At 38.7% G+C, this 17,454-nt stretch overlaps 1 protein-coding gene across 1 annotated transcript in view; it reads left to right on the forward strand.

The window, feature by feature from the left end:
- CEP128 (centrosomal protein 128kDa) overlaps positions 1-17,454 on the forward strand; it is a 597,902-nt gene that overhangs the window by 207,900 nt on the left and 372,548 nt on the right. The window contains exon 14 of the mRNA XM_006884767.1: positions 3,667-3,831. Within this exon, the coding sequence (XP_006884829.1) occupies positions 3,667-3,831 (165 nt within the window). The remainder of the gene's footprint in view (positions 1-3,666; positions 3,832-17,454) is intronic.

Raw genomic sequence — 17,454 nt, forward strand, 5'->3', positions numbered from 1 at the left:
CATAGGGTTGCTATGAGTCATACTTGACTGGAAGGCAATCAAAAACAACACACACACACACACACACACACACACACACACACACACATTTGTTTGTTGTTATGTGCCATCGAGTCGTTTGCGACTCATAGCGACCCTATGTACAAGAGCCCTAAATGCCGTTCTATCCTGTGCCAAACTTGAATCGATCCATCTCATCGAGGGTCTTCCTCTCTTGCGCCATCCCTCCACTCTCCCAAACATGGTGTCCCTCTCCAAGGACCTCCTTACAACATGCCCAAAGTATGTCAGACGAAGCTTCAGAATCCTTGACTCCAGGGAACATTCTGGCTTCACCCTCTCTAGGACAAACTTATATATACATATATATAAGTAGTTTTAAAATTCAAGGTGGTTATAAATCTTTCAATCCTCTATGTTTTCCTTGAATTTTTTTTGTGTGTTTCTAGTTTTCTGTTTTTATTTATTCTACATTGTACTAAGGCTGTGAGTCCCTAGATGGTGCAAATGCATGTCTAATGTGTTTGTCTGCTGACAGAAAGTGTGGAGGTTGGATTCACCCAGAGTTACCTTGGAAGCAAGGCCTACTGATCTCTTTCTAAAATATTGGCCTTTGAATAAAGGTTGTAGTTCCCTTCCAGGTTATCATGAGTTCAAATTGACTCTGAACAGCTAGGTTTATTTGTTTGTTTTGGTTATTTCTTTTTCCTTTTTTTGAAGAGACAGGGTATAATAAGTTGGTGTGTATTTTTAAGTCTCTAGGATGGCAGGCCTCAGATTTTAGCAATCTTTTAATCCTCATAAAGTATCAAGTGTGGTGCTCTGTATTTACAGAGGAGACCCAGCAACTGTTAGCTTGAACTCTTTAACAAGCTTGAGAAGAGAGGATTTCTGTTCTTGACTCTTTCAGTGATCTTTCTAGTTTGGATTTCTCCACATAATAATTGGAAAATTGATTATCTTCATCTTTCATTGAAGAAGTGCTATTCCTTCATTTATGATAAGATGATAAGAAAGCCTCAAGAAATACCCCGTGTGTACAGAATTCTAATTTAGAAATACTCTGTGAATCTTCTGAAGGGTTTAGAGTTTTAAATTTAAAACTGTGGTCTACATAGTGTATTGTGCTACTTTTTACACTGACACACAGTGGGGCAAGAACTAAGGAGAGAGCTGGGCAGTGTGGTGGCATCCATGTCCTTTAAAGCAAATGCACTTAACCCAAAAGAGTGGCCCATGAAGAGCAAGTCCTGCCACATGTAGACTGTGCTTTTTATTTATATCAATTAAAAGGATTTAATAATAGTGATCGTCAGGGAAGATGAAATTGTTGGAGTATGCTCTGTTGGGTTTTGTGCCGGTAGCTCTTTGTTGTTGTTGTTGATGACGATTGACTTTGAGTCAAGCACGACTCATAATGAACCTAAGAACAAAAAGCCTGAAGCCCCTCTACAACCATCCACATTTATCCAAGTTCATAGAGTTTCCAGAGGCATGTTGTTTAGGAAGAGGATGCCACTCCTGCTTCCAAAGGTAGCTCTTTAGCTCTCTATAAATAGTTCTGTGTCTTTCAGCCTTACCGTAATATTGATTTTTTATTCTATTAAACTCCAATATATTGCTCTTATTTTTTCCCCAGACAGAACAAGCATATAGTTTTTCTTATTCTTGAATATCCTTTCATGCTTCTTAAGAAATTAAATTGATAATATTTTTACAAAATTACCTAGCTGCTATTAATTTTTTGCAAGATATTTCATATTGTCACTGAAATAATTTTGTAATGTGTTTTATTTGCAATCAGAAGGCCCCAGAATGGTGTCCTTTTTGCTCCTGCTGTTTCAGTCCATCTTGCTGAGGATCTCCTTCTTCCCGCCCCGCCCCCGATCCTCTACTAAGCATGGTGAAATGAGAATAGTCATGGTTTTCCTTGGACAGGATTGTGCAGATGGTGTTGTACTAAGGGACATGTTAAAATAGCAAAACCCTAACAGTGAGTCATGAGTCAAACTTAGCCCTTCAAATGCTGCATTTCTCTAGGGGAAACCCTTTTGTCACTGCATTTGTCATGGCCAGTGGTGTCAATAGTCACATCTTGTCAGATTTCAGTTGGTCAATCTTTGCACTCGCTTAGAACTGAGACGAGATGAGCACTGTTGACTATTGCCATCTCTTCAGCCAGTCCCAGTACACTTACTGACACAGGAGCGAAACCATCCACACTTGTGCTTTTTCATTGGACATAAACAAAAGTGAAAGCAACCTACTAGAACCTAAAATTGTAATTGAGCAATTTTCCTAATGAGAGATTATATCTTGTGCATTTTAGTTTGGGGTTGTAAATATAGAGTTGTACATTTAAAAAAAATCAATTCCTTTATTCAAAGTGACAATAAATCTTATGTAACTTTTGTGAAGGAGTATAGATTTTTGCCTAAAACTCACAAAATTGTTCCTTTCCTGAGATTGCTTCCAAAGATTGTGCTACCACTACTTAATGGATTAAAAATTTCTACTAAATGTATAAACAAAATAGGTGTAGAGATAATATATTTTATACACCAAAGCATGTATTTTTAAACAAGCTTGATGCATAATTTGTAATACACATTGCAGTTTGTAGCCAGCTGGTTTATTAAAAATCTTTTGATAGGTGTTCTTTTTTAAAGATCAATGTATTGGACTAGTTGAAAGCTTGGGTCTTTAAGCCAGATTTCCTGAGTTCACACCTTGTCTCTGCACTCACTATAATATTCTTGGGTACATTTCTCACTGCTACAGTTTTAAAAGGAGAGGGAGACAGAAGTAGCATCGACCTTGTCAGATAGTTGTCAGGATAAAATGAAAAACTATTCATAAAGGTCGTGAAATCATTTCCTAGCACAATGCTTATGTCATTAATGATATTTGGAAAGTCTGTAACTCGACATAGCTGGGAAATCTTTCTTAGATTCTCTTTGCAGAGTATTTGATTCCTAATTGGGCTCTGCTTTGTTTTTGTTGTTTCTGTTTTTTGGTTTTTTTTTTTTTTAAAGCTGATTCTGAGAATGTTGCAAATAAAGATAAAAAGAACAGGTGCTTTGTTATACAATTGGTGCTGAAATAATCACAGTTAAGCTCTTTTTCATATTAAGTTATTTGTACTTTCTTGGCTGCTACAATTCATAATCCCTTTAGCCCCACAAGGGTGGTGCAATTAATTATGTTAACCCCAAAGCACACAATTATTGCACAACAACCGGGAAGTAGGTAAAAAGGACTGTCATTAAGCTTGTTTTACAGATGAAGAAATTATCAGTCAGCACCGTCATCTCGTAGTATTTCCCTTTTGGGATATTCTGCTAATAACTTCTTCCCCTTTCATGCTGAATTAGTATGCCTCCAGTGGCTTGCCAGAATGCCCCACTTACTCCTTTAGTAAGCCCTTTTCTTTCATTGTAGCAATATAATGTTGTATTATCAGCACCTAGTACAGTCCCTACCACTTAGTAAATTCTTAGTAAATTGTTGTGTGGTTGAGTAAAAGAACATTTCGGTATGTTTTAACGCTCATGTATAAATGCTTGGTGAGAGGAAAATCTTGAAGTTTCTTCCCATCCATGCAATGTGCAAAGTGTTGGGTGTGGCCAGTGGACTTTCTTTTGTCTCTGTTTCTTTTTTTCTCAGGCAGAAAGTATAGAAGATAAGAATATAGTTAAAACTCATCTCCGGCAGCTGGAGAAGGTGAAATCACAGTGTGACAGGCTGACCAAAGAATTAGCCCAGAATGAGGAAGAGCACAGAAAACTGAAGATAAAGTATCAGTGTGTGAAGGATCAGCTAGAAGAAAAGGTACGTGTATGTGTGAACTCTCGGATGGCTGTTCACCAGCTTTTAAGACTTTTGCCTCCATTCATCAAACTGCTAGGCGGCACATTGTCTTTGTGAACTGTATGCTAGGCCTGTTGGCTAAGATGTACCCAGGCTGTGGTACAAGCACTTTGACGCAGTAAGCCAGTTTGACCCATTCCCTCTTTTGTCTGGATGTGGTAGGAACTTCATATAACTGTGCCCCATACGATTTGTTATATTTCTGGATATGTATGCAGCACACACAAACGACAAACAAGCCAGCTATTTCAAGTGCATTCTGACTCATATCTTCTCTGTAGGACAAAACAGAACTGTCCCATAGGGTCCTGAATGCTGTAATCTTTTTTTTTTTTAAACGGACAGCCACGTGTTTATCCCATGGAACAAAGTAGATTCAAACAGCTAACCTTTGGGCTAGCAGCTGTAAAAGTAGTGCTGTTGGTGTGGGGACAATGTTTCACCACCGCTAACTCCACAAGGAGACATTCCCCATCCATAACCCTAATAGCATAAAACTGATTCCTGTGAGGTCAAACATGACCCCCAACTCCACACTTCCTCCTGTCAGTTCCAGCATCAGCCTTTCCTCCAACAATGCTCACTGCTCTCAATGTTCAAAGAATTATATCTGGTTTTTATTGCCTATGTTATAACATTTACTGAAATTGTCCTTTTTCTCATTTACTTTCTTTCCTAAGTTGTTGATTGTCTTTGAGTCCAGCATGACTCATAGCGACCCTCTGAACAAAAGGCCTGAAGCCCTCTACAACTATCGACATTTATCAAAGTGCATAGAATTGTCCAGAGGCATGTTTTTTAGCAAGTGGATTCCCAAGTAGATGATGTACTTTTCTGTTATTTTTTTAATTGTGGTTTTAACAAGACTGGGTTTTCATTCATTCCCTCCTGTTCCTTACCTAATTCACTTTGTAAAGAATTTCTTGTTCCAGATTTTTAATTATCATACATATAATACCTAATCATATCTTTGCTTAAGACAGTCCTTCACCTGTTTCAGTGTAGTATTCATTTTTCATCTACTCTTCTCCTTTTTCCCTCCACCCCACCCTGTGTCAATCTTATTTTATAATAGCGGTGTTATGCAATTTTTGTCCTTTGTGACTGAGATAGTTTGCTCAACATAATGTCTTCCAGACTCATCTATATTGAGTATTATTTTATAAGTTAATTGTTTTTTGTATTGTGTAAAATTCCATTGTGTGAATGTACCATAGTTTTTCTATCCTTTCGTTTGTTTTAGGTACTCGAGCTGCTTCCGTCTCTTCACTATTGTGAATAACACAGCAGTAAACATAGGTGAACATATATCAGTTTGTGTTGTGGCTCTTGCTCCTTTAGGATGTTTTCTTAATAGTGGGATAGCTAGGTCAAATGGTTTTTCTATTTCCAACTTTTTGAGAAATTACCAGACTGCCTTCCATAGTGGGTGTACCAATTTACATTCACACCGGCAGTGAATAAGAGTTCTAATCTCTCCCCATCCTTCCCAGCATGTACTGTTTCCTGTCCTGTGAAACTTAGCTATTGTTGCTGGTGTGAGATGATACCTCATTTTTATTTTTATTGGCATCTCTCTGATAGCTAAGGATTTTGAACTTTCTTCATGTTGGCCATTTGATTTTTTTTGTTGTTGTTGTTGTTTTGTTAAGTGTTCATGTCTTGTGCCCTTTTCATGATTGCATTGTTTACTCTTTTCTTGTTGAGAGTATTGCCTGAATATTCTTCATTATGTTTTTATTTGGCTTGATCATATTTTGCTAAATTTACTCATGTTAAAGATTGTCTTTCCATCTTCAGGGAGTCCTGCTGCAATAGTATCTAATGTATCTGACTGCTAGCCAAAAGTTAAACAGTTCAAATCCATAAGAAACTCTGAAACCATCAGAAATATGGGCAGTTTTCTCCAGTACAGATTTACAGCCTCAGAACCCAAGAGGAAGTCACTATAGATTAGAACTTAATCAGTGGAAGCGTGATTATATTTTGTTTTTATCTTCCCATTGCCAAAAGTATCAAATGTTTATGGTCTAGACAGATTCCTTCCTTTTCTCCCGCTCATCACTGCTAACCATCAAAGAATTTTGCTTTCTGAGTGTATATTTATTCTTGATATTTCTAATAGCAAGATCTTACAATATTTGTCTTTTTGTGGTTGGCTTTGCGGCATTTTTATTGGAGGGAGTTGAACTGTTAACCTTAAGGCAGCTCCTTGCTGAAGGTTCAACAGACAGTCTCTTCTTTTGTTTGATTTACAGCCCCTGAAAACCCACTGGGGTGGGGGTGGGGTCAACTATGAGTTGGTTTCAACTCAATGGCAGTGAGATGTTTTATTCGATGGAATGTCCTTCAGATTCATTCATTTATAGAGATCTTTATAGCTGTGTGATAGATATTTGATTATGTCCCATGGTTGGTTATCCGTTCATCTGTTTATGTGCTGTTAGATTATTTCTGTCATTTTTACTGTTACAGCTAATGCTGCATTGAATATATGTGTCCATATTTCTATCCATGTCAATGCACTTATGTTTTCAGGATCCATACCTAGGAATTGGATTATTAGATCCAGAGGCATTTCTATTATAAAGGAAGCATCATAATGTTGTCATAGTGGTTTTACCATTTTATCATCGCACTCCTAACAACAGGCCCAAACTATGTGAGACAAAAAAACATTACTTGTTACAGAAGATCAAAGAATATAGACTTCAATATAGATTGAATCCCATTGTCAAGAAAACTAAGATTTTTACCACTGGACCGATAGGTAACATCACTGTGGATGGAGAGAAGATTGAAACTGTCAACAACTTCATCTTGCTTGTATTGACAGTTAACACCATTGGTACCAGCAGTCAGAAAATCACGAGATGTGTTGGACTAGGGAACTGTACAGTTAGAGACCCCTCCAAATTATTGAGAAGTAATTCTTTCCATTTGGGGACTAAGGTGCACATGGTTCAGACCATTATCTTTCCAATTACTTGCCATACATGTGAGAGCTGGACAATGAATAAGGATGACAGAAGAATAATGGATGCCTTTGAACTGTAGTGCATTGAAGGTGAGCACTGAACATCCCATGGATTGCCAAAAGAACAAATAGGTTTATCCTGGAGATGGTGAAACCAGTTTGCTCCTTGTAAGCAAGGATTTTGAAGCTCCATCTTACAGACTTTGGAAACATTGCCAGGAATGACCAGTCCTTGGAGAAGGACAGTATCGCAGGAAAAGCAGATCCTGGATCATATTGATTGACAGTGACTGTGGCAGTGGTTAGATGTGTCAGAGATAGTGAGCTTGGCTAAGGATAGAGCAAGGTTCAGAACCGTTGTTCTTAGAGTCCATAGCACATAACAATAACAACAGTCCAGTTCTTTTTCTCAAAGTCATTGCTCTCATTTTTCTTCTCTGAGATTAGAATAGACTGTCAATTTTCCATGCCGTTGTTATTATGTGCCCTCTGTTGACTGACTGCTATTCATAGTGGCCCTGTCAGTAACAGATTGGCACATTGGTCTGTTCTGCACCATCCTCATGACCTTTGGTGTGCTAGAACCCCCTGTTATAGACACTGTGAAAGTCCATCTTGTTGAAGCTCTTGCTGTCTTTCCCTGAAGCTCGTACTTGCCCAGCATGCTTTTCCAAGGACTGGCCCCTCTTGACCGTATGCTCATATACGAGTGATGACGTGTCACCGTTACCACCTCCCAGGAGTGCTCTGTTTGCACTTCCTCCAGGACACACCTGTTTGTTCTTTGGCTAGTCCATGGATTTTCATTCCTTTTTTACCAGCACAACAATTCAAAGCCATGAATTCTCCTTCAGTCGTCCTTAACTATCTTGAGAAATTTCTTCTATATTCCTATTTTGCCAAGAGTTTTTATCGGGAAATGGCATTGAATTTTGTCAGATACTTTTCTTGAGTTCATTGAGATGATAACTTGATTATTCTCCTTTGTTAAATTTGTATGGTGATTTCCACTGATTGATTTTTCCATTATTAAGCCATCTTTGCATGCCTGATGTGAAACACAGCTGATTATGATTTTTCTTTGAGTTAATTTAAAAAAATTTTTGTATGGTGTTTCATTCTATTGGCTAAAATATATTGAGAATTTTTTGTCTTTGTTAATTGAGGAGCCCTGGTAGCCTAGTAGGTAGGGTGTTAAGCCGCTAACCTACAAATGGTGCCTCTCTGGTGGTTCAAATATGCTTGTAACTTCCCAGGAGAAACATGAGACATTTTCTTCCATGCAATTAGAGCCTTTGAAAACTGATTAGAAGTCACCTTGGAGCAATGAGTGAGTGAGTGCTATTCATGAAGGGTATTGATACATAACTTTCTTTTTAAGTTGTGTCTTTGCCTGACTTAGGTATTAGGTTTATATTGGCTTTGTAGAATGGATCAGGGGTTATTTCTTCCTTTTTCATGTTTGGGATAGTTTGGGTAGAATTAATGTCAAAACTTTTCTGAGCTATTTGTATGTTTTTGTGATGGTGAATAATGCTGCTATGGACCTTGGTGTACAGGTCTCCATTTGTGCCTCAGTTCTCATTATTTTGGGGTATATTCCAAGCAGTAGAATAACTGGGTCATATGGAATGTATTCATTCAGTTTTTTGAGGAAGGGCTAAACTGCCTTCCAGAGTAGTTTTACTATTTTACAGTCCCACCAACAATATATTAGAGTTCCTATCTTGGTGCATCCTCTCCAACATTTATTGCTTGCTGTCTTGTGGATTGGGAAATTATGGTATATTCACACAGTGGAATACTATGCAGAATGCAGAAGCAATGATTTTGTAGATTGCTACCTAACTTGGGAGGGACTAAAGGCCATTATATGCTAAATGAACTAACTCAGTGCAATAAGGACAAATACTGCGTAAAACCATTATTGTAGAATGAGTATGAGGATTCAAGGGGGTGGGATAGGTGGAAGCAGAGGGGTAAGAATGGAAGGGGGTGATGGGGTTGTTAATCATAGTATCTTACTGTTTAATGGGTGAGGGGGTGAAGGAAATGGGAAAGATCTGGTATGAAAAAACAATGTATTTAAACTTTGTAGATAAACCAGTATTAAAAAGAAGATAAAGGAAGAAAAAACCCCTTTTTTGTGTATTTGGTAAGCTTTGATAGTGAAAGAATTTAAAATGAAGTTTTTGAGAGGTTAGAGAAATGTAGTAATATGTCCAATTTCATTTTTTTACAAATCTGTTAATATTTCCTACTTCACTTTAGTATAGAATTTTTCATAATACTTTTATGATCCTTTCAGTCTTGGTTCTGTCATCATTTTTTGTTGTTTGTTAGGTGCTGTCATATCTGTTCCAACTCACAGTGAGCCTTTGTACAACAGAAGCAAACACTGCCGGTGCTGTACCTTCTGTACGGTTGTCCTGTGTTCAAGCCCATTGTTCAGTCCATCTGGTTGAGCATCTCTGCCAAGTCGATCTTTCTAACATGTCTGAGGCCTTGAGCAGAAGTTTCACTGCCCTTACTTGTAAGGAAAATTCTGCCTTGATTTATTCCAAGGCAAAAGCTTATTTATTCTTTTTATAGCCCATAGTACATTCTATATTCCTCACCATCACCATAATTCAAATGCAACTAAATTCTTTAGTCTTCCTCATTCATTGACTATTTGTAATCCATTCTGTCACTCTGTTTATTTAGAGGAAAGATGGAAAATAAAGAGTTATGTTTTATTGATGCCTTTTATAAATTATGATGCCTTTAATTTGTGGTATTGGAAGAGAGTGCTGAATATCCCATGGACAGCCAAAGAACAAACAGACATGTCATGGAGAGGTTGCAGCCACCGTGCTCGTTGGAGGCAAAAATGGTGAAAACTTTGTCTTACCTACTTTGGGCATGTTGATAGGAAATAATTTCTCGGAGAAGGACATCATGCTTGGGAATGGGACGGAGGGTCAGTGAAGGAGGGGAAGACTCTCAGCCAGGTGGCTTGACAGTATCCCTGCAACAGTGGACTTGTGTCTGTTGGAGATTGTGAAGGTGGCAAGAGAATAGGATCATACTTAACTTGATGGTGTCTTGCAACAACTCATTTAATTCTAATGGTTCTTTACGTTGGATCTTATGGATACTTTTAACTTATGAAGAAACTGAAGCTAAAAAGAAAATGTAAGAGTTAAGTGCTCACTATGTGCCAGGCACTATAACTTTATGTTCTTATAATAATATGAAAGTGCTACTGTTAACTGCCTTTATGACTGGTGACATGAAAGCTTAAGAATTATCTTTTCTATTTCTGGTGTGAGCTCACTGCCTTAATATCTACTGGTATATATTAAAAGTAAATACATACAATGACTTTTAATTGGCTGCTCTAGATCAGAGATTAGATAGCATGGTAGGGAGTTTTAGAGAGGCTTAGGGTGACCCAACTGAGTGCGGAAACTACAGAACAATATCACTGATTTCACATGCAAGCAAAATTCTACTGAAGATTATCCAAAAACGACTGGAACAGCACATCAGCAGAGAACTGCCAGAAGTCCAGGCTGGGTTTAGAAGGGGTCGTGGTACTAGGGATATTGTAGCTGATGTTAGATGGATCTTACCTGAAAGCAGGGAATACCAGAGGAGTGTCTATCTGTGTTTCATTGATTATACAAAGGTGTTTGACTGTGTGGATCATAACAAACTATGGGTGACTCTGAGAAGAATGGGAATCCCAGAACATTTAATCGTGCTAACGCGAAACCTATACTTGAACTAGGAGGCAGTCATCAGAACAGAGCAGGGTAACACCACATGGTTCAAAATTGGGAAGGGTGTATGCCAGGGATGTGTCCTATCTCCATGCAGAGCAGATTATCCGAGAGGCTGGGCTCTATGAGGAGAAGTGTGGCTCAGGATTGGTGGAAGATCTATTAACAATCTGCGTTATGCAGATGACACAACCCTGCTCGCTGAAACTGAGGAGGAACTCATGCACTTACTGCAGAGGGTTAAGGACTGCAGCCTTCAGTATGGACTGAGGCTCAATGTCAAGAAGACAAAGATTCTCACCACTGGACCAATTGGTAGCATCAGGTTGGATGGCGAAGAGATTGAGATTGTTCACAGCTTCAGTTTGCTCAGCTCCACAGTCAACATTCTTGGCACCAGCAGCCAGGAAATCAAAAAACGTATTGCGATCGGAAAGTCTTCTGTTAGGGACCTCTCTAAAGTACTCAAGAACAACAGTGTTTCTCTGGAGACTGACGTGCTCCTGATACAGGCCATGGTCTTTGCAATCACTTGTTATGCAATAGAGAGTTGGACAATGACTAGGGAGGATAGAAGGATAATTGATGCTTTTGAGCTGTGGTGCTTGAGAAGAGTATTGAATGTACTCTGGACTGCCAAGAAAACAAATACATTCATCCTGAAGAGGGTTAAACCAGGCCACTCCTCGGAGGCAAGGATTTTGGGGCTTCGTCTGACATACTTTGGACATGTTCTAAGGAGGGACAGGTCCTGGGAGAGGGAATGACATCATGCTTGGGAGAGTGGAGGGACAGCGCAGGAGGGGAAGAGCCTCTATGAGGTGGACTGATTCAGTGACTGGGGTAATCGGGATGGGTGTGTCAGAGGCGGTGCAATTGGCACAGGACAGATTGGGGTTTAGGGCTGTTGTACATAGGGTCACTATGAGTCTCAAATGACTTGATGGCACATAACAACAACAACAACAGCAACAACTATCTTTGAAGGAACCATTTAGTGGCTTTGTGATAAGGAGCTGCACTCCCAACCCATGGATGGCACAGGATTGGAATCCAGGATCTGCTCCATGGGCAGTGGCTTCCTGTTTAATTTAAAGGCTCTGAAATCCCCCGCAGGATTAGCTGGGAGTCAGTTCTGATTGGATGGTAAATAACAACAACTATCCTGTGCCAAGGTCACTGTCTTTCACACACCTGTCCCCATTATCCCAGTCACTGAATCAATCCATCTCATCAAGGATCTTCCTCTCTTGTGCTGTCCCTTGACCCTCCCAAACATGACTTCCCTCTCCAAGGACTGGTCCCTAGTTGTAACATGTCCAAATTATGTCAGATGACTCTTCAGAACCCTTGCTTCAAAGCAGCAGCCTGGTTTAACCCTCTCCAGGAGGAACCTGTTTGTTCTCTTAGCAGTCCATGGTATAGTCAATACTGTTCTCCAAAAACCAAAGTTCAAAAAAAAGATAAAGAACAGAAGATGTAATATTTACATTTATTGTCTATTCCTCCACTAACTTCGTAAAAGAATTTGTAATGGAGTATGAAAGAAGTCAAGGGTGAAAAATGACCATGTAAACACTGAGCATAGGATAAGACTCTGTAGATGTGAATCTGATAACCATTTGCTGACTCCTCTGTGTCAGCGCTGAACTGCTCATGCCACAGGGGTTTAAGATGTTAATTTCCCAGAAGTAAAGGACCTGGCCTTTTACCAAAGGTGTTTCTAGATTGGCTCGGAGCATTATCCGAAAGCAAACTTTTCTAAAGCCTCGGTGAAGGAACTTCCACTGGGTAATGCTTATAAACCTTGAGGAGAAGGAAACTTTTAAGTGCTTGAATCAGTTTTTCGTTGTTTGTAAAATTTTAAATCATACACTCACACAACCTTCATCTAACATATTAAACAATCTATGTAGTAATTGTTAAAATTAAAGAAGAAAGAAAATATAAGTTAATTTGGAGTTTATGATTAAATGTACTTGCTAAATTTAGCTGTACAATCTTGGCAACAGCTGTAATTTAGTTCTTATGTCATGCCTTCTTTTCATTGTACCTAATGTTCACACATAATTTAATGTGTCTGTTGCCAAGGTGTGGTTGCTATGGAGATAATGCTAAATTTCCCACCATTTCCATAATTAAAATTTAACCAGAAGATTATATTAACGTGCTTTTATTTTAAAATTTCACTTCAGAAATAGTAGTGAAAATTTGATTTGCTAAAATTTGATTTGCCATACTTTGCTTAAAATAAAGACTTCTTCATTAATTAACTGCAGATATCTGTGTGTTTATAAAATTAGAAAATTCACTTGGTATTAGTGTTCATTATTTTATTCATTTCTGTACATGCAACACTTATTATGTTTCAAACCTACTGTTGAAGGATTACAAGGTTAAGATTCTGGTAAAGTGTAAGTTTGCAGTTATGGACCTACTAAAGATAAGAATCACTTTCAGTCCTTAAAATATACAGTCCTTCTTAACAGTGGCTACTGATGCATAGAAAAGATTGCACATGAAGGCCAAAATGATGAATTGTCTTAAAAAGACATATACACTCATGAATACATGCTATTGCAATGTTTGCTTTATTTTTAATATCTATCACACTGTATTGTTTTTGTTGTTAGGTGTCATTGAATTGAGTACAACTTATAGCGACCCTATGAACAAAAGATCTCAACCCAGTCCTGTCCTGCGCCATCCTCACACTTTCTGACAAACAAGAGCCCATGGCAGCAGTCACTGTGTCAGTCCACCCGACTGAGTCTTCCCCTCCTTTGCCGACCCTCCACCCTTCCCAACATCATGTCCCTCTCCAAGGAACAGTCCCTCCTAGCAACATGTCCAAAGTATGTTAGGCAAAACCTCATCATTCTTGCCTCCAAAGAGCATTCTGGCTGCACCCTCTCCAAGACATCTCTTTGTTTTTTTTTGGTCGCCCATAGAATGTTCAGTACTTTTCTCCAACACCATAGCTCAATGGCATCAATTCTTCTTCTGTAATTCTTATTCATTGTCTATTCATTGTCCAGGGCTTGGATGCATAGCAATTGGAAACACTGTGTCTAAAATTATAGGGTATGCATGTTATTTATTTTTGTTTGTCTTAATCTACTATTTGTATTGTCCAGTTCTTTAGTTCCCTTAACTATTAACCAAAACTATATCAGGCGGAGCCATGCATAGATGCTAGTTATGATTGATTGAGCCCCAACACATGGCAATCTTATGCATTGTTGTTGTTGTTGTTAGGTACAGTCAAGTCGCATACAACCATAGTGACCCTGTCTTGTGTCATCTTCACACATCATGACATCTTAGAGCCCACTACGGCAGTCACTGTGTCAATCCACCTGTTTAAGGATCTTCTTTTCCTTTGCTGACCCTCTACCCTTCCAAGCATCATGTCCTTCTCCAAGGAATAGCACCTCCTAGCAACATAACCGATGTATGGAAGGCAAATCTTCATCATTTTTGCCTCCACAGAGCACTCTGGCTGCACTCTCTCCAAGACATACTTGTTTGTTCTCTTGGCCATCCATGGGATATTCAGCACTGTTGTGCAAAACCACAGCTCAAAGGCATCAATTCTTCTGTCATCTTTATTCATTGTCTGGCTCTCAGATGCACAGCATGTGATAGAAAAGATGATGGCCTGAATCAGATGCACCCGAGTCCTCAAATTATTACTCCTCAATAACTTGGAAAGGACCTTAACGGCAGACTTTCCCAGTGCAATGTATCTGCTGATTTCCTGATTGCTGGTGCCAGTGGTATTAATTGTGATTTTAAGATGAAATTGTTGACTGTTTGAATCTCTGGATGGAGAACCTTATGCATAATGCAAAGAAATGCTATTAAGGGAACTATACTATGTTCATGGTCGACATTATATTCGACTACATTGTTTTAACTATTGTGTCAGCCTATCTTAGTGACTGTTTTCTGTGCTTTTACTAACCTTCTTCTTTAACAAACCTGATACCCTCTCATGTCTATTGATCCTTTCTGATAAGATATCTAAAATGTAAGTAGGGCAGTCTCTCACCATTGCATCTAAGCAACATTCTGGCTTTGTGTCTTCTAAACTGGATTTGTTCACATTTTTGGCAGGTTAGTTATAGTCAGTATTCTTTAAAACACTTAGGTGAATCAGTTCTTCTGTCTTCCACATTGTCTAGCTTTTGACATGAATATGAGGTAACCTGGCTTGAGTCAGATACACCTTTGTCCTCAAAGTGACTTCTTTGCTTTCTTATAAATCTAAAGAGGTATTTTGCAATGAGTTTTCCCAATATACCATTTGATTTCTTGACTGCTCCTTCCATGGTCGTTGCTTACTAGTCTAAGTAGAATGGCATCCATCAGCTTTTCTCTTATATATCATAATGTTGCTTCTTTGTGCAGTTTGAATAAATTTCTTCTTCATAGTAACATATAATTAATGTTGATTTTTGAGTCTTGATCTTCATCAGTTAGAGCATTTAAATTTGAAAGATAGTATAGAGCAGAGTGTTTTACACTTGGCCTGGGTTATGACTGGGCACGGTATTTAAAACCCTAAATTGCCAGTTTTATCTTTTCATTAATTGAGAAATTGTGGTCCAGTCACACAATGGAATACTATGCAGCACTGAAGAACAACAGTTTTATAAAATTCTGCATAACACAGGAGAATCTAGAGAGCACTATGCTGCATGAAATAACTTGGTAATATGAGGACAAATACTGCATTAGCCATTATTGTAAAAAATAGAAGGATAACTGAGCAAGATATGTATAAATGTTCTAAATGAGGACGGGGAGAAGGGGGCAGTAAATGGGGAAGAAAGGAAATCTCTAGGATAGCAGATATTAGTGGGTGAAAGGATAGAAGCGAGTGAATGAGGACTTGAAAAGAGATAATAACAGGCATGTATCAATAGCAATTATAGAAAAAAATCAGTGTATAAATAATTGTATGCAAAACAATAAAAATAATTTAAAAGTTAAAAAATAAGAGTTATATGTGAGTATATGTTAAAGGTTTGTCTCTGTACCTGGTGTCTAATAACTACCAGTTAATGATTGTTGTTAAGTGCTATGCAGTAAAAGTATGACTCATGGGGAGCCTATGAACAGCAGAGCTGATCTCTGTCCTATCTTGTATCATCCTTATCATCCTTGATACATTTGAGGCATTTGCTACAGGCATGTATCATTCAATCTCATTGAAGGTCTTCCTCTCCTTCTCTAACCCTCCACCTTTCCAAGAAAGAACGCTCTTTCCAAGGAATAACCTTTCTTAGTTTACTGTACTAAAATAACTGCTGACTACCACGATGCTAGAGGCTTTGCTACTGGTATTTTAATTCTAACAATTCCCCTTGGTAGATAGATTTTAGTGGAGTTTCTGGATTAAGACAGTACCAGCAGCCAGGAAATTGAAAGATGAACTGCATTGGGGAAATCTGCTGTAAGGGACTTCTATAAACTACTGAAGGGCAATGATGTCACTCTAGAGACTAAATGTACCTGATCCAGGCCATAGTCTTCACAGTTACTTGCTGTGCATCAGAGAGCTGGACATTGACTAAAAATGATAAAAGAAGAATCAAGGCCTTTGAGTTATGGTGCTGGAGAAGAATATTGATTATACTATGGACTGCTAAGAGAACAAACAGGTTCATCCTGTAGGTGAAACAAGGCTGTTTCTTGAAGGCAAGGATTTTGAAGCTTCATCTGACATACTTTGGGCATGTTGCAAGGAGGGACCAGTTCTTGGGGAGGGACATCATACTTGCGAGGGTGGAGAGACAGCACAAAAGAGGAAGATCCTGGATAAGATGAATTGACTCAGTGACTGGGATATGGGATATGGGTTATGTATATTAGAGACAGTGAAGTTGGCTCAGGATAGAACAGGGTTCAGGGCTGTTTTACATAAGATCACTGTGAGTCGCAAGTGACTCCATGGCACATAACACCGAGGAATCATCTTGAAGAATAAGTTGTGCCTGATTCAGGCTGTGGTCTTCTCAGTCACTTGTTGTGCATCAGAGAATTGGTCCGTGAATAAGGAAGATAGAAGAAGAATTGATGACTTTTAGTTGTAGTGCTGGAGAAGAGTACTGCCAAAAGAACAAACAGATGTGTTTTGGAGAAAGTGAAACTAGAGTTCTCTTTGGATGCAAAGGTAACAGAATTTCATCTCTCATAGTTTGGACATGCAGGTGTAAGAAGCTATTTCTTGGAAAGGGCATCATGCATGGAGGATCCGTGAAAGAGGAAGATTCTCAACTAGATGACCCAGTGACTGCAGCACTGGCAGGTTGTAGTTGATAAATATGGTATTGGATAGAACAGGGTTCAAGTTTGTTGTTCATAGGGTTGCTATAGTCATAGTGGACTTGGCACCTAGTAGCAACAATAAGAATCTGGTTTTTATATTCATATCGCTCTCTCTCTTGCAATCATCTGTCTGTCTATCTGTGTCTATGCATGCGTGTGTCTATTATCTATACATCCAACTATCTAATCTGCATGTGAAGGTATATATATTTAAAAATTCAATGAGACTGAATGAAATACAAATTAGACAGTGCCTTATCTTTTAAATATTATTCGAAGCTATTTATGAACTTATGTGACTTATGCATGAAAAGCTTTTAAATTGCAATGTGTTAGGGGAGCTCTGGTGGCCTAGTGGCAAGAAGCTGCACTGCAATCCCAGAGGCGCACGGTTCAAATCCACCAGATGCTCTGCCGGGAAAGGAGGAACAATCTCCTCCTGTACCAGTCAGATCCGATTTGACGGTATACACACACACACACACACACACACACACACACACA

Source organism: Elephantulus edwardii, unplaced genomic scaffold (assembly GCF_000299155.1).
Source record: "Elephantulus edwardii isolate Elephantulus edwardi_28Jun2011 unplaced genomic scaffold, EleEdw1.0 scaffold00037, whole genome shotgun sequence".
In the NCBI taxonomy this organism is placed as follows: Eukaryota; Metazoa; Chordata; class Mammalia; order Macroscelidea; family Macroscelididae; genus Elephantulus; species Elephantulus edwardii.